Genomic DNA, 24829 nt, shown 5'->3' with positions numbered 1-24829 from the left:
ATCCAGGTCAGAAAAGTACACAGTATACTGCATTAGAGAAGATAGCAAGGACAACTCTCATGCCAGAAGTAGACTTCTACTCAAGCTAATGTCACGTATAGTAGCAGTACCAAAGCACTGCGAAAATCATCATCTGTGTGACAAAAGAAGAAATACAGCCTTTTTTCAAATCCACAATCATACTTCCCATTACCGCAATTATACAATACAAGTACATACCGCACCCGGTAACAAGGGAACAAAGTGCCATGCAAAACAAAGCAGCCTATGGATTCTTTTACCAGGCTGCGTGGAATGGGTGGAGAAAACAAACCAATTAGACTTCCAGCTCATCATCTTACAACATCCCTATGCAACTGCAGTGGAAGAAACAACAAGTTGCAAAGCAGAAACATGGCTGGGCATTGCTCCAAGTTGATTACAAGCAGCTGTGCATTAATAGCTTTTGGCTATGTCCATTACAGCTGGGAGACTTGGGGGCCAGCTCTTCTCTGACCAGCTACAGTACTACTCCAGCTCCAAAAGTAGGCTGCAGGGAAAGACAAGCATAATACTAAGGCCCTTAAGTCTCATTATCACAGTAGCCTAACAGTATTACTCATTACAATGGTATGTGCTGCACATGACTCAGTTCTGCTCTTATGCACAATACTGCTGTTCATTACCAGGTGTTCAAGACTCCATATAAGTCAGGCATTCATGAAAGATTCCACTAGGTCACCACGACCACGGATATATTCCACTGTCTTAGGGCTTTCCTGGTGGAAAGTAGGATCTCTTCTTTCCCATAAGCAGAATCCACCTTTGGAATCTGAACTCCTGGCAATGATTTGGTTTCTTTACTTCAACTGTAATGTGCTAATGCTATAGGTTCATGCTCCTTTCATAAACAGATTGGCAGAACTGAAGCAGATAGAACAGGTATATGGGGTGTTCTTGAAGATTGAGCCACAATGAAGAATTTCAAGACTTTCCACCAGTGAGTATAGAGAGAAAGAGAGATTAAAATTTAGATTTTAATGAAGTTCACTAGCTTCTGTTTTCGTTTTGGATTGGTCTTACTTAATAAGCTAACAGACTGCCTCTTCAAACTAGCTCTAACACATAAGAAACTTCACAGGTAAAATATTTGATCCATCCGGTTCAGCACTGCATGGAGTACATTGACTAGCAATTGCTCCCCCAGGATATACTGGATACATACCTTACATTCTATGCTAAGGTCACTTTGACATTATTACCATTTTAATTTCTCCAAATCTCAGAAACATTTTGAAGGGGATCAGACTTCAGTGGAAAGAGCACGCAGGCAAGAAGTAATGAAAACAAGGGGAATTTGACAAAATAATTATCTGCTTATTTTGCCTGAGCTACTGAAGGGGACTTGCAGAGCTCTCAAGCTACCTTTTCCTTTAAGGACCCAAAACTTGGGGGCTGGGAAGAAGGGTGAGAAAGAATTCCTTCATTTAAAATGTTCCTTTCAAATGAAGCCACTCTACCTCAAAGAAACAACCCCGCCCAGTTTCATGGTGGTTTCAACTATACAAGGCTGAGTCAAAAATGCTGCAAATCAGGTCAGTCGCATTCCAACATTGCTGGTATTGTGGAAATATACAGGTCCAGGGTAGCCTGCAACCTGTCACAGAAGACCCGTATGGAAATTCCATAACAAACTCTCCAGTTTTAACTTCAGTGTGGCTGCTGGACACTCTTTCATGCACACAAAACACACAACATTGTTTTGAAAGGCAGAATTTGTTTTATCTTTCCCCAGCCAAATAGCAACAGAAAGGAAATATTGACTGTTGGTCAGTATTTTTCCTTCCAAAGTAAAGGGAAGAAAATGCATGGGTAGAGTGGAGGATAGGCAAAGAGGGAAGAGAGTATATATTAAAAAATGAATTTGTGATTCTACCTCATTGCCATTTTTACAGGGAAACTCTGAATGTATGGACATTTGATAAACCAAAAGCAAGACTTTTGAGTATTCCATTCATTCAAATGGTTACTAGTCATTGGAGAGACTTTATGTTGATAAGCAAGATTCTTTATTTTTATTTTATTTATTTATTTATTTATTTTGTCATATCAGTATATATAGGCATTAACATGAAATGAAATAGCTATATAATATATAAGCATATATATGCATAAGTATGTAATAACTATATTAATTGGATATAATGAAAAGAAACAATAGGACAGGAACGATAGGCATTTTTGTGCTCTTATGCACATCTTGGAAGATGTCACGCCAATGTTATGTGAGTGCTCTAGCTGCCTCTTGTTTTCCACATATTTTCAACTGGTTTTAACTTCTGTAGCAATTTGGCACTGAGTTACTTGATGGAATACGTGTACTTTCAGGAACTGTTTGGAAACTTGCCTGTAGTCCTTATATACGCATTACACAAGGAGAAGCTTTTCATGTACAGACTTCTCCCTCAAGAAATGTATTTAGCATTGTTGTTGTTGCTGTTGTTGTTACTATCATTAATACCTAAAGATGATTCTCTAAAGACTTATTTTTGGCTTAATTAATGTTCTTGATCTATTTTGGAATATTATCTGACTAATTTTAGGCTAATGCTTCACTATATTTTATACTGCTTCTCAGCTTTCAAGGATTATTATAAAGATTTGTGACTATAGTTACTGTTTTGGTTGTTATTGTACTATTAATTTTTAAATGATGGTCTATTGTGACAGAACTCTCGTATTAAAATATCTGTAATAAATATTCACATAGAAATGTTCCTCAAAATGAGAGACAGTTTACTTTAGTTGTTAAAATGTTGAACTAGAAACAGAGAGACAATGAATTCCAGTCCTCTTTCTGGCACAGAAACCTGGATGACGTTGGGCCATGTTCCCTCAGCCAACTCACCGCACAGGATTATTGTTTGGGGGGGGGGTACATTATGTATGCCCCCATCAATTATATAAAGAACCAAAGATATAAATCAAATAAATATATACTGGACGGGATGAGGATTGCAGAGGAATATTCAGGTTTATGGTACTATAACAATCTGACATTAAGCAAAAACTCTTTGAGTTGATAAGAAGAGTCCACCCCCCATTTCCTAAAGTCCATAGTTAAATCTCTGGGATTTATGGACAACTGGAAGAATTAGGCTTTCTTTCCTGAAACCAAGCAGGTGGGATAGTACAGGACACTTAATAGAAGACCCTGAAGTCCTCTTCCAGTGGCCAGTGGGAGGAAAACAAACAATAATAATGCTGAGTTTGGAACCTCTTGTGATAAGGTCATCATTCCATCCATATTCTAGAATCCCAGCAGGGTATTTAAGCAGTCACAGCTGCATGACAATCTATAACTGTATAATCAAGTCTAAAAAAGCTACTACACTGTACAGTTAGAATCATGAAAATAAATCTGTCTACTTATTCAGTAATTGCAATTTTGCACCCTCTCTTAGCACCCATCTGTGTACATCTGTCCATACAAAAAGTGAACAATTTAGCTTTCTGTAGAAAGACTCATTTCTACACATAGCCAATCTGTGCATATGCTGCTTTCCATAACAGCATCATGTGGGGTTGCTACTTTTCGCCAAGAAATTAAAGTATACATCAGCCAGCTTGAAGAAAATAATTGGTGTTCCAAGGAGGGCTATAGAAGCAGCAGTGTAGAACTTTAAAAAACAAACTTATGAAAGGTTTCTGTTTCAAGCAGAATCCAGGCAAATACACAACACATGTACTGTTGAATAGAGTCTGTGACTTTTAGAAGATGCTCAGCTGTTGACAAAAACAGACTGTTACTGCATGTCTCTTTCTTCTATTCAAGTGTGCAAGAAGATATCATCTCACAAGATGAAGAGAAGAACAATCATCAATACAACAACAGCATGTTATACATTATTTTTTTTAAATTATAACTATAGGGGGAAAATATAGGGCTGTTGCTTATATGGTTTCTCTTTAAAAAGTTATTCTTCAATGAACATAATCAGTCAATCCTAAAAATGTAGCCGAGATGTTTCTGGATTCAAATGAGCCTGGGAATTAATCTTATCTACAAGATTTATTTACTACTCACTATGTAGATCCTATTTGAGGTTATCCAGCAGTATTGGTGAAGTACTGGAAATGTACGTATATGTTTAAATTACTTCTGAAAAAGTGTTCCAAGATTAAAACATTGAGACTTTTTATCCTGAATGTAAAAACAACTTTGGAGGATATAACGATTCATTTATCTCCCTTACATACATCAGTGCTTTCATTTAATATGCACCGAGAAAGAATCTTTCAAATTAGAGGCAAAAACTGGGAATAGCACATTCTACAGGAATTGATTACAATTCTACTGTGGTATGTTCACATATAACTGCTAAGTTGTTTGTTTGTTTGTTTGTTTATCACATTTGGAAGCCACCCATCTTCCTCACAGAGCAATTCGGTGCAACTCTCACAGAGAGCTTCTCCAATAGTTCTTGAAGTTGAATGCCTAAGAGTTGAATATCAGGAGAATTCCCTTGTCACCTCTCCCTCAAAATAGCCCTTGAATTGTACATCAAAGAGGCAGCGAGGTATTTGTCCATTAAGCAATAATGTTTAGAATAAAATGAGAGAATGACGTGTGCCAAAAATATTGTTTATAACAATTGGATATATAAACACTGAGATCCTCACAGTGAGTTCCAGAAGATGAACTGGCTATTGTAAATGCAGTCTAATAATGCCTATTCCTGCACATAGTGCATACTTCATGAAGAAATGTATTGTGAATCTACTATGTAGAACAGAAAATGAGATTCTTCTGTTGTTTGTAACACAGTCATTTTTTTTTTTTGCAGTTTTCTGTGTGGAGGTCTAACAGTGTTTCCTCTGTTCTTTGCATATTAGTAGAATTCTGGGGCAGGAGGGGGTTAGGGAGCTCGTGGATATGATATGGGTGTTTTGCATGAACAATGCCGCTATCGCATATTTTAAAAGTCAGTTAGCTTCTTCTGACACAATCTGTTTAAAAAAGATACAGAATATTGCCCTCCCACCATCAATCTCAACCGTCAGGATTTCGCTCTAGGAGTCCAAGGACATATTTTGCTTTAATCATACTCAGCAGCTTCCTGCCAACCCACAAATTTGCCCCAATTTGTTATATGTTCCCAAACACAAAGAATTTACTCTCCCACACAATCCCAACATTTTTTTCATCGTCATTATTTAGCAAGATCTTTAGCTTGTTTACAAAGCCTATGTCTACTTCTTTCAGCAATGCTTACACAGCTCTTTATAACCGTTTAATGGACACTGCACTAAGCCTGCATTAAAGATGCCCCTTTAAACGTGCTTTTTCTAACAAGTAGTAAAATTAGATACATCCTGACCCTTCATACAGTGTGGGCTGTTTTAATCAGAACCACTAAATATCTTACAGTGGTGACTCTCAGAATTCGATCTAGGTCTTTTGCAATTCCCAAATCCATGCAGAGCCAAAAAACTCAGATTAAAAACTGTGTCCAAAAGTATAGGTATGACTAAATTTCAAGTTGAATCATCTTCTACAGACATATCAAATCAAGCATTTCTCAATGTATCAAATTTACCCCTACAGAATGCCATCTTACCAATGGGAGCTTTTGCCAAACCTCTTGTAGAATCTATGATCCAAGCAGAAATGACTGAAACCTTCCCTTCTGTTTGCAAGATGAGGACGGAAATTACCCACTGCCTGTTTTGCTGTCCAGGCACAATTAAACAGCCAATGCCTTATGTGAAAACTCAGAGGAAGAGCAACTACTTAAAGGGATCTCTTTTTATGTGTCAACACATTTCAGCACTTCACTCTTTCTTTGGAAATCAAAAGGGTGCATTCTAGAGGCTTTCCAGATGGGAAAGCTAGTGGAAGTCTTGCCAATTTTCAAATGTCTGTGTAGGTGATGTAGAGCACAAAGCAAGGGTCTGTATCACTGACCTAGTGCTCCCTATATACAGAAAGGCTTTGTCCAGCTTTCCTTGGTCCGGTCCCAGCTTCCTTGGCCTTTTGTATAGCCTGTCTGTCTCCCTACAATCTTTTCCCCTGACTTCATATAAAACCAAGTCTTTGTACTCAGAATAACTCAACTTTCAAACAGTGTTGTAAAATTAAACCCCATCACATGATTCAGTGGGCACTGAAAGAATGCAAGACCTAGGAAATATAGGATGAATTATGTTTGTTTATGCAGTCCTGAAGTGGGCCCTTATCTCTACTATTTTCCAAAAGAGGAAAGGTGCAAGCATTGCCTTTTTATACAAGAGAAAGAGAACATCCTGCTTTCTGCCTTCATCGTGAATTAACTTTTTAACGTCAATACATAACCAGTGTTATAACATAGTATAGGTATACTCCTGCTTAGAATCTTTTAGAAAAACAGTAGCTGTTGACAATGGCCTTGAATTAAAGTGATATGACAGAATGTAAGGATATATTACAGCACAAGCTTGAATTCCACACTTCCTGAAAAAAATGTTTGTAGATCTTTTGGCATAGCATTAATTTTTGTGGAAAAATGACTGTCCAATTCCACAATGTATTATATTACAGTGATACTGAAAGTCTGAACTGTTATAAACTGTACTATCAGCAAGATATTGGCAACTTTTTAATTAACAGAAGTGTTCTTAAGACACAAAAGAGCTGAAGACAAAGGTCTCAAAGGATGCTACCAATCTAACAGTCAAAATTTCCATAACTTCAGGTTTTGATTCAATATGCACAAGATGTATATCATCTTATGATAGATAGAAAGATAAGATAGATTGATTGATAGATAGATAGATAGATAGATAGATAGATAGATAGATAGATAGATAGATAGATGGATGGATGGATGAATTAATTCATTTTTTATTGGCCAAGTGTGATTGAACACACAAGGAATTTGTCTCAGTGTACATATAAAGACAAGATACATTCATCAAGAATCATAAGGTACAGCACTTAATGATAGTCATAGGGTACAAATAAGCAATCAAATCATGCTAGGAAACAATCAGTATAAATCGTAAGGATACAGCAACAAGTTACAGTCATACAGTCATAAGTGGGAGGAGATGGGTGATGGGAACAATGAGAAGATTAATAGTAATAGTAATAGTACTGCACTTAGTGAATATGCTGGTTACAGTTTCCACATTTCAGTATGAATTGTGTCAGAAACTGCTATTTTCTTTTCCTGACAAATGTAAACTTCTGTTTTAAACCTCTTGAAAATATTTATCTCTCTGCCAGCTTTATCATATTGATAGTGTATTTTCCAATTGAGATTTATTTTGCTTTGCTTTTTTAAAAGACTTTTACATGACCATTTTGAAATCAAAAACATAAATTTAGGAAGGAGAAACAACTCAAATCTAATCAATCAACCAATCAACTTATCTTTTTAATTGAAATTTCAAATGTAACATAAGATCCCATTTGATGTGTTTCCCCATAGAGAGGATACTTTAGCATCAATTTATTTAAATGTTATTCAAGACTGGCAGCTCAAAATCAAAAGTACTGTAACTTTCTACGACAAAAAGAGGAGAGAGAAAGAGAGAGAGAGAGAGAGAGAGAGAGAGAGAGAGGGAGAGGGAGGGAGGGAGAGAGAGATAAAAAGCCCCCAAAGCTATCTTATACATCCTAGTGTTAATCATTAATTTGGGAAGAGAAATGGTCATTGGTCATTCCACCAACTATTTGAAATATCCTGTCCAAAAAGGGACACTTTTGGTGCTTCTTTTAATATTCTGGTGCTTTTTATATTCTCCCTTTTATTTGTATTCATCCACATTAAAAACAAGAACAAAAAAACTCCCTGAAGTCTATATTCTCAGTGGTTGTATCATATTTTAATTTAATAATGATTTTATCGCATATGCCCATTAGTATTCTGCTTGGTCAGTAGCTGATTGATACATTTTATAAAATTTTGTTCTATAAAATGAACTAGTCATGACAATGACTAGTGCTGCATATGGTGATTCCTCAGATGAATCTGCCACGGAAATGGCTTCACATGATTTCCTGATTCATCTTGAAAAGGATACCCTTCACAGTGAAAGTTCAACACTTGCTCAACAGAAAAAAATACTTCTCATTTACAGGAAACCCCTCGTAGAACACAGGGATCCTAAAGAGGAAACATCTGTGTATTCATAATGGGAATGTATTTTGCACTCTGAGATGGCTAATCCTAAGAGTTCACTAGTATCCAAGGCCAATTTTGCAAATAACTCTAGATATAAAGAGATGTATAGGCAATACAATACTCTGGAACTGTGAAATATTGCTAGCACAAAGCAAAGCTTTTTAATAGCCATAGCAGTTAAATGTTTAATAATTTATATACTATAATAATTTACATACTATACTTAAGCATTTAGGGGCGCCATGGTGACTAAGTGGTTAAGATGCTGGGCTAGTCGGCTGGAAAGCTGGCAGCCCAGATTCAAAATCTCAGTTCCACATGATGGGGTGGGCTACCAGCCTCGCCCTACCTCCTGCCAACTGCAGTTCAAAGCAATTGATAAATAGGTATCACTTTGGCGGGAAGGTTACAGTGTTCTGTGTTGTCATGCTGTGTTCTATGTTGTCATTTCCACAGTCATGGTCACATGACTGTGGAAATATGTATTTGGACAGCACTGGCTCAATGGCTTTGAAATGGAGATGAGCACTGACCCCTACAGTCAGCAATGATTAGCAGAGTAAAATCCGCAGGGACTCCCTTTTTACTTAAACATTTAATTATGAATACAACAAATATTTGGAAACACTAGAATCATTTGTATGCTGTTCTCTTCTAAGTATCCACTAAATGCCAATTCAGTGTTGCTTCTACATATAATGAGCAAAACGCTTCTTAACTAAATAGGCATCATCTTATAGATATAAGATATTTATCAGGGGTGGGTTCTACTTACCTTTACTACCGGTTTGCAACGGGAGCACAGGTGTGCATGCGCAGAAGCCCCTTGATGACGTCGGCTGAGCCTCCCACCAGTTTTACTACCGGTTCTATAGAACTGGACAGAACCGGGAGCAACCCACCACTGGTATTTATATCTAAATATTTCATGCTAGTCTCAATTATATCTCATATTTGAAGTGAAGTAATGAAAAAGATTACCTATTCCTCACAATCTTATTTTCAATAGAAATCCTTAAAAAAGAAGAGGTACATTATGGAAGAGTAAACTTTAAATGGTTAAATATTTCAAGTCATTTTAACTTTATTTACAAAGAAGATATAAAAATGAAAAACATACACACAGGAAAAGAGAACAGAAGCTCCCACATGTTATATTGACTAATACAAAAGAGGAAAGTGCTTCATATCACTGGACTTATTTTACTAAAATGGTACCATTACAACAATTTCTGCTTTATTTTTATGATAACAATTCTGAAAATCAGGAAGGGGAAAGCACTGTTTGACCTTATTGTATGGCTTAATTTTGAGATTCACCTTGGTATACAGATGTACATGGAAAGCATATACATAGACATGTTACTAATCTGTAGAAAAAGAACAAATATGACACATACTATGCCAGGCTGACCACTGAAATCTGAAGCATCATGTTCAATTGTTTAAAAAGCTACAAACACAAACCAAAACACAATACAGATATCTCCCAGCCCTTTATATACCAGATTATATGGTTCACTATAACTAAAGCTTTCAAACAATATGTAACAATTATCTTAATTTTGGTGGTGAAGGTTGTCTAAAGACCTTATACTTTAGCCAACGTAATAAAGTCATTAGCCATTAGACTGGAAAAAAAAAAATGAAACCAAGATAAATCACTTTAGAATTTTTTTTCCACCTGGACTGCTTTTCTTCTTTCATATAACCTGTAAGCCTTTTTCAATTGAAAAACAAACTGAAATCAAAAGGTGCTTCACAAAGTATTAGTTTAAGGGTGTGCAAGCATGTTACTATAAGTTTTGTTTTTAATTTTCCACCCTAAAAAAAAAAATTGTCTTTTAATTGAATCATACAACTTGTAGGTTATATTAGAGGTGGAAAAAATTCTGAAGTGATTTATCTTGGTCTGGTTTTTTTATATCTCAAACATTTGACATTTTAACGTGGGCTCTGTGTGTGTGTGTGTGTGTGTGTGTGTGTGTGTGTGTGTGTGTGTGTACTTCACATCCACTGTATCTATCTAAATTGAATCTATCTTTCAATTCAATAAAACAAAGAATTGTTATTCCTTAGGTCCTTCAGTAGAGAAAAACAGCAGGAAGGTGGAAGTTGCTCCTGCTCCCACTGCTTTTTTTGTTCACCTGTGGTCATTCTCTTTCTCTGTTAAGGTAAAGGAATATCTGTGAAACCACGAATCATTGGGCCATGGGTTGTCTAGTCTAAACTGTGAGTCTTCATTGTCAAAAATACAATGACTGCCAGCTTTAAAGGGAGATTAAACAATTTTTTTAAAGAATAGAATAGAATTTTATTGACCAAATGTGATTGGACACATAAGGAATTTGTCTTGGTGCATATGCTCTCAGTGTTTTATGAAATATATAGCTATCAATAACTACCAGGCACACTGAAAATAAATTATATTCACATTCAGTGTCAGTAATATCTCTAAATACCACTTACTAGGGATCATAGGCAAGGAGATGCTATTATACTCATGTCTTGTGCGCTTCCCATAGGGATCTAGGAATAGATGATTGGATTAAATACACTTTAGGTCTAAGTGGTTGGTGCTTATTGGCTGCATAAAGCATATTAATATATTTTATTACATGAAGTGCAGAAATTACTGTCTTCCAAAGAATTCTGGCATGAAAAAAAAACCTAACTTTTTCAATTCCTTGTTTGTAGCACAGTGTGTAATGCAGATGATTTCTGGTTGTTCTTTCAGTGATGCTGAAAATATTATTTAATTCAAATTGACCTAAATCTTTTCCATCTCAAAATTTCAGGTACTGAAAATGAGCTGACCAAAATTACATCTATGCTTTGCAGAAAGTTCAACCTTCTGCACCTTCAAGTAGAAAATTACTACAGGGGCAAGAATGAAAAAGAAAAACCAATCAAGTATTGTGAAATCTGGCCTATGAAAACTGATAGTCCAATTCAATATAAATCAGCTTCTTATTACTCAGATAACAGAAATGATCAATACTTAGAGCATATCTATGACATAGTGTGGCATTTGTCTCATGTTGTAATACAACACATTACAAACAATACATGGACAACTATGTAAATGTGTTGCTTGTTAACCAAATCCAATAAAAAAACAATATAGGAAAAGTCACATGACCCAAGAAATCTTTCTCGCTCTCCCTCCTCCCCCCAAAATAACCAATAGTTTGGGGTCTCATATGGGAAGTAAAGAATAATTTTATCACTGTGGTAATGTCCACATCATTCCTCAGCACCCTTAGTTCTCATGTAGCTGAAATTTTAGTTGTTTCTTGCAACTTTATAGAACATTTGGTTTCCATGGCACCAGATATACCATGTGAGATTAAGATTATATTTAGAAACTGGAACAAGGAACATGTGAGCACCCAAATAGATATGCTACTGTTGTTATAGTAACCAACAACTTCTACCTATCAAACTGAGATTTTTTTCCCCCTGTTGATAGAATTCCTTGCTGAACAAAGACCGCCCACCTCAGAAATTTTACATTATCAGGAAATAAACCCAAGCTTCCTTTTATTCCTTAAAGCAATCAACAGAGCCTGAAGCAATGTTACAACAGCTATGACTGGATGTCATTCAACAGTTGTACTAGGGTATGTCATGAATTTGATGATATTATGGTGCCACATGGCCCCTGATGACCTTTCTGGAATTATTCAGCCAGCTGAATGGTTCTGTGCCAATAGTATACCATTCTTCCTACGGATACACTCTTATGATATTGGCAAGATAGCTCAATAAAGGGCTTTGTTGCCCTTCTCAATTGTATAAAATAAGTCTGTTGTTGTTTTTAGTAATCCTTGAAGGGAGTCACAAGACAACAACCAGGCCAGCTGCAAAACAAAAGCTTTATCTATGGCTTGCATCACTCTTTCAGAGAGAAAACAATGCAACTTAACAAGGAATATGTCCCAGACTTAATAAACCAGAGATATTCTACTCAGGGCATGTCTAGAAAATAATAATTTGTGACTTCTTCAACATCAGGATGGGAATTAAATGTCTATTAAGTCACCTCCTTAATCCAAAGATTTAAAGACTTTCCTTTATGCTTTTATCCAGACTTCCCACGCCCTAACCAATTAGAGATTTAATATATTTACAGTTTCCTTTAGTTATACATCTTTCCAAATAATCATGTGTGTGTGAGAGAGTACATCTCCATATGCAAAAGTAATGTATGTTTATCTCTTGCCAGTTTTGGCTCAAGTCATTTTATACACTGAAGCAGATGGGCCTACTGCAAGATAATACTTTAAAATGACTTGCTAAACATTTCAGACATTGATGTCCAAATTCTACTGATTCAATAATCATTATCAGCCTTTATGAAGCCATCTGAAGCTTTTTGCTTCATCTAATACATAACGTCTTGTTCTATTTCTTAGTAATTTGCTCTGCCATTGACAAATAGTGCAAAGTTCTTGTGCACTCATAACTACATCTATTTTCTATAAGTGTTTCCTATTTAAACAAGTGTAGGAGAGCCCATTGCTCAATGTTCATGAAGCTGTGTGACAACCTGTTTCCTTAATTTTACCAAGTACAAAGCTCTTCAGGGAGTTGAAACATGGCAAATAGCTGCACAGTCTTCATGCTGGAAAAAAAATGCATGGGAATATTGCTAAATTACACAGTCTTTAATGGCTGATATAAAAGGAAATAGGCAAAATCAATTTCATAAAGAAGGATCAATGGTGCATTTTTCCCCTTTCTTATCTGGATTAGAGCTGATGATCAAAAGAATCCTTAGACATCAGAAACTGAGGTAGATATAAGCATGAAAAAAACTTAACTTATTAACCATCCCTTTGAGTTTCAGATTTTTCTTCTTAAAATATACATTAAAATCCTGTATATTTTAACAGAAATAGAAACCCTGGCAGGAAAAGCCATAGAGTATAAGATTCAGCTTTCAATTTATATAAACCAGCCACAAGAACTAGAAAGGACACAAGATTTATTAGGAATATATAGTTCCTTTGAAGTAAAAACATTGCCCCAGCTCAAAAAAGAAAAAGAAAAAATGGAAGATATCTAAAACAAAATAAAATCTCAATGAGGATCTTCCAATTGTACAAAACTTAAGGGAAAGGGAAAGTTTCCCCTCGCACATATGAGCTAGTCGTTGCCGACTCTAGAGGGTGGTACTCATCTCCATTTCAAAGCCGAAGAGCCAGCGCTGTCCGAAGACATCTTCGTGGTCGTGTGGCTGGCATGACTCAATGCCAAAGGCACACGGAACGCTGTTACCTTCCCACCAAAGGTGGTCCCTATTTTTTCTACTTGCATTTTTACGTGCTTTCGAAACTGCTAGGTTGGCAGAAGCTGGGACAAGTAACGGGAGCTCACCCTGTTACACGACAGCACTAGGGATTTTGACCCACTGAGCTGCCAACCTTTCGATCGACAAGCTCAACGTCCTAGCCCCTGAGCCACCGCGTCCCTTTGTACAAAACTACAACTATATAAATAAATCTTAAAATTCCACATAGTATATTTCTTGCAGTAATACTGTTTCATGCTGTACTGTAGGAAGAAATTAAATGTCTGTCTGTCTATCATATTGGTATAGCCATCCATCTCACAAGAAAGTGACTCATCCTTGTAAACTTGGGCTAAGAGAATGTGTGTTTGGTCCTAAGTGTTTCCATAGTTGAGAGTGGATTTGACCTTCAGTTGAACTGGATTTTACACCTTAATCATTATTCACTACCATTAATTTAGGCAACACTTTCATGTTGTCTTAACGAGAACTTGCTCTTAGTGTAACATCAACTTTGGCTTCAATGCAATAGCTAATAAGGCATGATGCTAGTCAAAACTAAGAGAAGGAGGAAGAAGAGGCTACATGGCTGCAAAGAGTATGTTCCTCTGCTTTCATTAGCCAGGTGAAAAGTGTCATGATACTGCTTTCAATCACTCAGCAATAGCTTGCAGCGAAAGGGGATTATTTTCATTATTCTTTCATTCCTTGCTTAGGTTAACTGTAAGTTTGAGTCCTCCGGCTGTGCTCCTGGGTAAGAGGAATTAAAACAAAAACAGCCTAGTTTCTCTCTGCTTGGTTACCTTACAGGCTAGCAAGCAAACATAAACTTGGAAATAGAAAAGAAAAAAACATAGAGAAGAACTACACATCAGGATAAAACAGACATTATAGCACAGGGGTGTCAAACTGGTGGCCAGTGGGCTGGATGCATCACGCGCAGGCCTTGCCCCACCCCAGCTCCACAAACAGGAAAAATTTCGTGAAACATCACGTAACCGCAATGTGATGCAGCAAATTTGCCATGTTACAGCAGTATCTACATGCCTTCCAAAGTTTCCCAATTGACAACGGTGACATTTCTATGCAAGAGTGAATGAACTCCCTCTAGTAAGTCTACTGGACGATTGCAAGGCCAATGTATTGTCTGAAATGCAATCTGAAGTCATGCATTGCAGATCACTCCAAATAAAAGAACATTAGGCAAAGGATAAGCAAGTCAAGTATACTCAAGTACTACATAGCATTTACATCATTTATTGGCTCACATTATACCTTTGGAATTACTGACCCAGCAAAGAAGTCAGTGAACCCATGGCAGAAAATCTATAACCTGAAAAAGTAGATGATAATGAAAAGGTGCTTCATGTAGAGGTTTTTCTTCTAATAAACTCCTTTCTTTCCCTCCCCACACACATATATAATGGAAAAGTAATAAGAGATCAAGCAGAGGATCATAAAAGTATTTAAAACCCAATGAAGCAAGGCCAAGGGCACTTTTCCTACAAAAATATATAGCAGAGCTTTTGGAAGTATGTTTCAGAAGAATATTATGCCCTCAACTAAACAGATTTAAACTAATTCATGTGCACATAAATATATATTTAGAGAATACATAACACCAAAGAAATTAAATAAAAAATAAAAAGAGCCAAACTTTGAGGGGGGAAAATCCACTCTTCACATCTGCCAAAATGCTACTCGCTGGCAAAGTTAATAAGCTCTACTATTAAAAGCAACGAAGTCTGAAGCTTCAGAGATGAATACAGATCATCCAGCAAATGGCAAGGTGATCCCCTCTCTTTTCTCAGCTTCAAAATTGGGAAGAATATCAAGAATTGTTCCCCAGCTGCACTGCCAAGGCACAGACTAGCACTTATCACCACTATGTGCTTTGTTTGCTTTGGAACAACAAAACAAGAAAGGGAGATGTTCAATTTCTACCCATAGTCTTTGTACCAGAAAATAGTCAGAGATGGACATGCTACTTCTGCCTCTAGCTATTAGAATAAGAACTTGGGTGGAGTATCTTTCTGATGGGAGTCTGGCTCTCTTTCACTTCAGTTTTTCCACATGTAAAGTTAGAAGTGGCAGATAAAACACTGAAGGAACATGGTATGCTTTTCTATAACAAAGATACAAAAAATACCTTTGTGAAAAGGATAATGTCAAATAAACAGCAGTACACAGTCAGCAAGCACTGATGTTGTTACCTTGTTGGGTAATAAAACATCTGCAAGAAAACAACCAAGCTTAGGGACCACCAAGGACTCCTAAGTACACAATTTAACATTAAAGCCTACATTATGTGGGTCTGTCAGGGTATGAAGAACCAGGTCCACAAAGGATAGTATATTACATTAACTTAAAATCCAGAACTTCTGGGCCTAGAAAAGAGGTTTTAATCTTCATGTGTGTTGTCAGGAAAAAAACCAAAACATCCGCTTTGTTCCATTCCACAAAACAACCCATTCCTTACATTCCTTTCAAGAACTCTTCACACACAGAAAAAATTCCATTTCAGAACCTTCCCTTTCCCCTTCCCTTTCTAATTATAAACAAGCCATCTCCCCTCTTTAATTTCTTGCCTTTGTGAATTCACACCAAAATACATCAGGCCTCAGATTATAAATCAATTTTCAGTACTGGGTGCACATCCTAAAATGCAAGTATAAAATCACCTCTGAACATGTGCAAAGAATTTGGTCTTAAAATTCTTCTGGGCAGAGTCTCAGACCAAAGTTTGCAGTACAAGTGTGAAGCCCATCATGATTTCTTTTCCAATTTTCTCCCATCCACCTCTATTCTCAATCTCTTTGCTGTCCTAGCAACTTGACATGATTTATTTCCAAAAAAAGCAAACAAACCTGTAAAAACATTTCAATGGACATTTCTTAACATAGTATTACTTGATTTTGGTAGATATCAGAGGAGTTGGAAAATGAATGAAACTATTTCCTTTGAGTGATGTGGTGGCTCAGTGGCTAAGATGCTAAGCTTGTCGATCGAAAGGTGGACAGTCCAGCGGTTCGAATCCCTAGTGTCATGTAAAGGGGTGAGCACCCGTTACTTGTCCCAGCTTCTGCCAACCTAACAGTTTGCAAGCAAGTAAAAAATGCAATTAGACAAATAGGGACCACCTTTGGTGGGAAGGTAACAGTGCTCCGTGTGCCTTTGGCATTTAATTATGCCAGCCACATGACTACGGAGATGTCTTCAGACAGCGCTGGCTTTTCTGCTTTTGAAACGGAGATGAGCACCGCCCTCTAGAATCGGGAATGACTAGCACATATGTGCGAGGGGAACCTTTACCTTTACCTTATTTCCTTTGAAGAACATCTTCAGCCATCCACTTCTCTCAAACATCAGAGAAAAACAGCCCATGGTAGCACTACTTAAGTTACATTTAGTATTTAAAATTGAAGAAAAAAAACTTGGGAGAGGGATCTATATTTGTATTCAAAAGAAGTAACTAATCTAGGAGGTATAAAACAGTCTGGGTCTTTTTTTTTAGCATCTGGGATACAGGTAGTTCTCAACTTTTAGCAACTGTTATGATAGACCCCGAAAAAGGGACTTGTGATCCAGATTCAAAGTTCTAATGTTCACACCGCCCCCCCCCATGGTCATGTGACAACATTTTGGGTACTTGGTAACTGGGCCACATTTATGTCATCTGCAGCACCCCACAGTCACGACTGCCATTTATGATGTTTTTGCCATTGGCTTTTACTTCTAATTTCCAGCAGAAACTGCCCCCTAGTAGTTCGTTTAATGTTCCCTTTATGAGCACCATGTGTGCTGAAAGACTGCCACATTTACTTAACAACTTCCTTAACAGTCATAAAATCTGGTACAGACATATGATGACCTGCTTTGCAACCATCACTACTTACAGCTGAAAATTACAATTTCCTGGAATGGGAGACCCTTCCCAGAATCACTTGTGTCTTAGTGACTGTTGATCTGGATGATTATAACTTGGAAATGGACAATGTAGTGGCACAAGGGGTTATAAGCATACCTCAGAGCGACCATGTAACAGTGCTGCTTTCCAAGCTGTATGGTTGTCCGTAGATTTCCAAGAGCTAGTTGTGACTCATAAAGCCTTTTTATGGCACAGGACCTGCTTATCTGTGGGATCACTTGTCTGCAATTACTTCTGTCCATCAGATAAAATTTGACAGAGTGGACATGCTCCAGGTGCTATTACTTAAGCAGTGTCATCTGGCAAGATCTAGAAGTTACACCTGAAATTCAGGTTAGCCCTGATGCTACCTGCCTTTTGAAAGGGCTCTTATGACATGGCTTTTCCACCAGTCACTGCATCCAGAGTTTTGGAGCCTTCCATTATAGTTTTTAAAATGATTTTTAGATAAATTGCCTTGTTTTATTACTTTTGAATGTTTGTTCCTATTGTTGTTTCATTGTGTGTGGCTTTATTTGTGTATGCTGCCCTGAGTTACAGGTCAATTAGGTGACTGCCTAAATTGGCTGAATAAATAAATCAGCAGACAGATAGACAGACTATAATGTGATTTAATAAAGAGTCAGATATTATCTAGGAATATTGTTTTGCTGCCTACAATGGGCCTCTGTAAAATACAATTCCATGCTTATGTTATCACAATTAGCATCACTAGTGTAATATGATTAACTTGCTCTGACAAATAAGCAAGACTTTTTTTTAGAAGCTGTGAGCATCTTTCAGTTTTGTATAGGCAAAACTGTAATATAAAATTCATTTTTATATTATTCCTGGGAGACGATTGATCATGAAACAAACAAATGATGTTACCAATATGCCTGGTAGGTAAGTTGAAATGAAAGTATTGTCATTTTTAGTGCTTCTTGGCTTTGTTTCAAGGTTCCATAAATGAAGTGATTACATTTGCAAAACAGTGGCAGAAAATTTAAGAAGTCAGCAAAAGTTCAGAAACTGCAGGGAGTATTTTTAGTTCCTAGTTGAAAAAAGGTAATGTAATTACCCTTCAAATACCCAGCCTAATTCTTAGAATAGATCCTGCAATTAATTACAAACCTGCATGGATTTAAGGGTGCTACCGACTCTTAATCTTTTGAAGCAGCAAGGCTGTTAGTAACAATGCATAAGGGAGAAGCTTTATCCCATTACATCATCTGGCCTACTGAGCTTCAGGTGGAAACAATTCAGATCTATGATTCACATTTTCTTGAGATTAAGTTCCCACTGAATAAACTTCTAAATTACTGATAGGGGGTTTAAATGGGTTTAAATAATTTAATGATGATTCAGACATGTGAATCTTCTTTCACTGAGTTTTTCTTCACAGCCCTATTATGTCTTTCCGATACTTCTTTTGGGCAGTGCCAGCATAAATTGCCCTTATTTGGTTTTGCTGAGTGGTGATCTCTTTAAAACTTTCATGTTGGACAATTTAAGAGCAACAACTGGGAGATTCCTTCAATTTTACTTTCCTTCCCATATAGCATTATCTATTAGCAGGAATATTATTTACCAATTAGTCTCCCAAATGTGATCTGGGACTGGGATTAGAGATGAGAAAGAAAACAGTCTAGAAGGTTAAACTGATAGTTAGCCATAACCAATTCTTGCTCTGATTTTCAAAAATATGTATATTAATTTAACCAGTGGATCATTAGACGGAGAGAGTTTGTCTAGTGAAATTCAAAAAAATTAAACCAGAAGATCACATTTGATTTAAATAAAACTTTATTTGAAAATTTGGATTATTTCTGATCTGTGATCAATGAAAACTATAGACACTTATACAGTCAACAAACAGATTTGGTTGCAATGTCCTTTTTCAAAATCTACTTGTTTCTTTCTTATTTCCATCCTGACATGTAACTGTTTTGCTAAAACTTGAGGCAGAGGAATGAGATTTTTGTCCACGGCTCTTAAACTGAGCAGTAGTTCCTTCCAAGGGAAATCTTTAGAAGAGACTCATCTGCAAATTGCAGACCATTCTAGGAATAGTCTTGCCTTGAATATGAAGTGCTAAACCTAGTTTTCCCTATGCCACTATGGAGAATCACACTAGCTATATTACATATGCACACATTTTCTCTTACATACATGTGTGCAGGATGATCATTTAAAAGGGCATTCACTTTGCTTATTTTTTCTACATCTATATCTACATCTAGCTATATCAAATGAATGGGTGGGACTCTTTAGCACAATTCTTTCCCCTTCTCCTGTCTTGCATACATTCATACAGATATGCACAGCTACCCACCTCAATTCCTTCCCTTCCGCCCACTTCCACCTCTTCTCCAGACCATAGGATTTGCAGCTGAAGTACAAATCAGTTAGAAAATAGAGTAGCCATTGTGCTAAATTCCTAAAGTGAACATTCACCAGCCTGCAAGATCAAGAGAGTCAAAGTGTATGAACATACCCACCATAGATAGGAATTTGGGTCCTGCCAGACAACAACTATTGCCTTATACACTGTAAGCCGCCCTGAGTCTTCGGAGAAGGGCGGGGTATAAATGTAAACAAACAAACAAACAAACAAACAAACAACCCAATGACTCAGACATAGGTTGTAATTTCTACAGTTTATGGTTACAAAGAAGAAGCACTAGTGGGAGTAAGATTCTCTGCATTCCCTAAAATAAACCAAGCCTTAATTTTGAAAAACTATGCGTAAAATGAGACTGCGCAGATATTTTGGCTGCCCTAAATTTGAGGAATAAAGGATATGGCATCCCATCTCACTTTTTTCCACACTGTATCGTCCAACCTATGAAAATTTGACCTGATGCATTACTAAGTAACTTGTGATAATCTGACCTGATGCACTACTGCATCAAAGTCCCACATGTATGCATACATCCCAGGTCAACCCAATTTTTAAGGAACAGGTCTAATGTTTTTTATTTTTTCAAAATAACTGTAAACTTTTCAAAAGAATAGTTTATAAGTAACCTGCCTAACTCCGAGTAATGCTCTGGAAAGCACCATTCAAACATTACAGGGGGAAGATGGCTTTGTAAAAGCTAAGCTTCTTCTGTTGCCCAAGACAAAATGGCTCAGGATCAAAGAGGAGATAAGCCTGAACTGGCCAAAGGGAGCTGGACAAATCCCAGCGTTATCAATGTGATGCTGTATAGGGCAAGGCTTGTGTTGCAAGAAGGAAAACAGTATTTTAAAACTATAACAGCTAAAGATTACTTAATTAAGATGCTTCTTTGGTAAGCTCAGGATAAGATGATGGCAATATCATATAGATATGTCTTTTTAAAAAACGGTTAGCAACACATTTCTGTTGTAGCTAATGGGCAAATTCATTTTTTCTTATATAAACTATCAGATCTAGGGTGTAAAACAATGGATGACCACTAGAAGGATGAATAACATTTTATCACTTTGTTGCACTTACTGGTGGTCCATATTTTTGCAGTCTAAAGCTGAGGACACATTTGTATATATTTGCATGCTTTATAGCCAAATCAATTAACTATTAATTTTCTTTGAAATCACCCCTTCCTGTCTCTCCCCATTCAACAATCAAGAATTGTTTTAGGACTCTGAGTGTGCCCTGGAAAATCAACAGCATTGATCAGGACCCAAAGTTCCCAGCATAAGTTTCTAGCCAGCATCCCAGTCTAAGCATGACTGTAGCAGGTTTAGGCATCTATACAAATTGATTTAATAAATTTACTGGGCATCATGGGAATCGTAGCTGTGATATATCATGAATATGAACTGTCTAATTAGTATGCATGGTTTCTGGCACAAATCATTCCCATTTTTAGGGTAGTATAGTACAATGGTTAAAAGCTCACTGAATGACTTTGGATTTTTTCTCCATTTCTTTCATATGGTTGCATATATATATGTGTGTGTGTGTGTGTGTGTGTGTGTGTGTGTGTGTGTGTGTGTGTGTGTACAGCAGCGGAGCACTGAGGCTAACATGAACAGAGATACTTGCCTTGAGCTCCTAGAGAATAGACATGATGTACAGTATATTTCATAAACAAACCCCATTAAAACAAGATTTGAAGTGGACAGCACTATTAAAAGTCATTTAGTAAATAATTGCAAAGTGGTTTCCAGTCACTGCTTTACTTACCTGGGTCTTCTAATAAATATGGGTAGGAATACAGGTCATGTTCCAGGTTGCACAATACACTTACTATAAATTGCAGCTATTGACCCATAATAAAATACGGTGGCACACTAATGGACATTTCTCTTGTGGAAAGGAGGTTAAGAATGGTATCTAAACAGAATTTCTGGATAGATCGTGACCCTTGCACATGTGAAGAAGGCTGACAATATTGTCAATCAAGTACAGTTTCCAAAAACACTATAACCTACTCATGATTCATCTGAGTCCAGTAGTTTCTAGAAGAAATATTATTTGTACATGTTATAACAATGCAACAGCCAGACAAGCAGAAAGTATTAAGAAATAAGGTGAGTAAAATGTCTCATGGGATGGAAAACCTGGTTCTAGGGTTCAGCTTAGTATTGTGAAGGTGTTTCTTCAGATCTATCCATTTTATAAGAGCAGTTCATAATATTAAATCGCAAGTATTTATAATTTGTAAATGAATATAATTGTGACTTTCCACAAAAGGACATACAATTCCATAAAATTTATAGATTAAGCTGCTACCTTTCAGTGAATTTCCCATTATCTTCATGTCAATAATGACATCCTAGTCCCTGGTACAAGCAGCCTTAGCAATAATAGCAGTCAAAGGTTGAAATACATTTATCTGGAAATAACTGCCACCAATTTGATACACCTTATTCCTCCATTAGACATGCATAGGATTGTTCTGACAGTGTGTTATTTACAATGCTTAAAAACTGTAATCTTATTCTCATGTGAGAATAAATGCCACCAAACTCAATGGGGCTTCTAAACATTTTCAACATAACCCCTTGGATTCCAATGCAGTTTGCCTATGAGAAACAATCTAAAAATATATGATCTGATTCATAAGAGTATTTGACTTAATTAACAACCTTTCTTTCTGTCAACCCCATCTCTAATAATAGGAACATTTTAGCAAAAGACGGTGCTGGAATAGTCTATACTTATTCCTAGATCAATACTAACAGTGAAGTATTGCCAAAATTAATGGTATCAGCACACACATAGAAACAGAAATTCAAAATATACATTATTTGGTAGTACTTTTGGCAAAATGCCTCATATAAAGTCTATTCTTAGGATAGCAGAATATGCTCATACCAACACAATTTGATTTATTTGCATGTTGACATAGTTTTCAGCTCTTGAAATAGTATGCATTATTAAAGTTGTGAAGTGCTCTAGATTTTAATAGGAATAAATACTCTGGAGCACCCAACAACATATGCATAAGCAGCTGACGGTAATTTCTTACAGCAGCTGCATCATTTTTCAGGATTATGCTGCTGCTAAGGACCACAAGAACTCTTGAAAAAACATAGTGATTATCAGGAGTTGCTGACAAGGCTGCACAAATGTTTCTCCCCTTGTATACATGTATATCCGCACACTCACACACCCTGGAGAATTTATTTCCCTTCAATGCCAAAGTTCTGCACAACTCTTATAATTAATAAAGCTGTAGGACTCCGTGCTGTCAGGAGCTCTACCTTATTCTTAACACTTTCTGCTTGTCTGGCCATTGCATTGTTATACTCACAATATGTATAAATAAGATTTCTGAGCTTGAGTAAGAAAAAAACTAAGAAAATAAAATGCAAATTACTAAATAGTATAAACGCATGGGACTCACAGGGTAAATCCACCCCTTATCAGTAGATTCATGTTAACTACAAATCTCTTATTATTCTGAGTATTTGCATCTGGTCCTCATCTGTTGTGATAAAAAAACCTAATAATGTATATACTATAGTTTGCAGAAAGAATTATGATTTTGAATATTGAAGATTCTCATACTGCAAACTTTATCTGTTGGCAGGGTGATTGCTGACATTGAAAAAGACATTACAGAAAAACAAATGGTTCAGAGGAATGGAACAATTCCTCCTATTGAATGAGAAAGCTGAAGTGCTTGGTGTCTGTGTTGCTACTTAAAAGGGGGATAGCCAAATTTAATAGGATTAATAATTATGGTTATTTGATATTGGTTTAGAAGAGCCAGTTTCGTATACTAATTAAGGGACTGGACTAGGAACGAAGAGATTGTGACTTCTAGTCCCATCTTAGGTAAAATGGCAGCTGGGTGACCTTGGGCCACTCACTTTCTCTCAGTCCTAGGAAGGAGACAGTGGCAAACCTCTTCTGAAAAACCTTGCCAAGAAAATTGCAGGGGCTTGTCCAGCCAATCTCCAAGAATTAGGCATGACTGAATGGTAAAAAGTAAACCTTCAGAAGCAGTATGCTGAGGAGCTTATTTGCCAAAGATTTCTGATTGGCAATTTTGGCAAGAAAATCCTGGATTTGTTTCTGGCTTTTGTTCAGGGTCTTGCTAATCATATTCCAAACAGGATGAAGACAGAGATAACAAAATCCTTAGCGACTATGGGTGAGGAAAATGGGAGTCCCTAAAGTTCTTGGACTAATTGGGTCACCTGATGCACAATGCATCGTTTCTTCAACTCTGGCTGAATGTGAACTGTTCTGTGTGGGTTTTATTTCTGGAGGTTTGGTATGTGACCAATGTACAGTACCAAAGGATAAACAAGACTGATGGGGTAATGCATATTGTCTGAAATTTTGATGCAGTGTGCAGAAGTGACTCATTACATAAGCTTTGTTGTTCATTCAAGTTGAAACACGCACTTCAGATTATAAAAAGTCCTTTGTGAAGTTTGGGTTTTATTTACCCATAACAATTTAATATTTTCTTGAATTTCAACTTGTCTCCTACTCTGAGTTAAGTACTGAAGGACTGCCTTTATCACAAGGATTTGCCAAAGACCCAGCCTTCCCCGACTTGTTAAAACTAGGTGAGCATTTAGTCATTTCTAACATGTAATCTATGTAAAATACTAGTGCTTGAATAAATACATATGTAATTTTTACATTCCGAAGAACATTAGGAAAGTGGCAACCCTATTTGGGGTACTATAATCCTATGAATATATAAATCCTGCAAAAGCCCTCTTTATTTGTTTAGGCTGCTGTTCAAAATGTTCCTGCACATGACAGAATGCTAGAGAAGTAATGCTACAAAACAGTGGGCAGCAACCATGCGTTTTTCATGAATCTGATGATTATCTCCCACAACATTCTCCAACACACTATTTCACGGAGCAAGTTTTGAAATAGAACCATCATTTAAACTGTGCAAGGCCTACATGGCTAGAAAGAGTGGGGTAGAAAATAAGACATCTGACAGGATCAATCTAAACATCAATTGATAGACCTAAACCTGATGTCCTCCAAGGGCACTCTGAATGAAATGC

The 24829-nt window shown here is 36.8% G+C and overlaps 1 protein-coding gene across 5 annotated transcripts in view; it reads right to left on the bottom strand.

Annotated features, from left to right (window-relative positions):
- The window catches only part of GAS7 (growth arrest specific 7), a 173491-nt gene that overhangs the window by 95510 nt on the left and 53152 nt on the right, over nucleotides 1-24829 (bottom strand). The window contains exon 1 of one of the 5 annotated variants that reach the window (XM_058173195.1): nucleotides 5601-5951. The exons of 3 other annotated variants lie outside the window; for them this stretch is intronic. Coding sequence is in view for 1 of the 2 variants with exons in the window: in XM_058173193.1 (XP_058029176.1) it covers nucleotides 220-336 (117 nt within the window). In the remaining variant the exon portion in view is untranslated. Of the gene's footprint in view, nucleotides 1-219; nucleotides 352-5600; nucleotides 5952-24829 lie in introns of those variants that run through there. One more of the 5 variants, XM_058173193.1, reaches the window with a different exon arrangement.

This window comes from Ahaetulla prasina, chromosome 2, assembly GCF_028640845.1.
Source record: "Ahaetulla prasina isolate Xishuangbanna chromosome 2, ASM2864084v1, whole genome shotgun sequence".
NCBI lineage: Eukaryota > Metazoa > Chordata > Lepidosauria > Squamata > Colubridae > Ahaetulla > Ahaetulla prasina.
The sequence above is the reverse complement of the archived record's forward strand: the minus strand, read 5'-3'. Positions and strand labels throughout refer to the sequence as shown.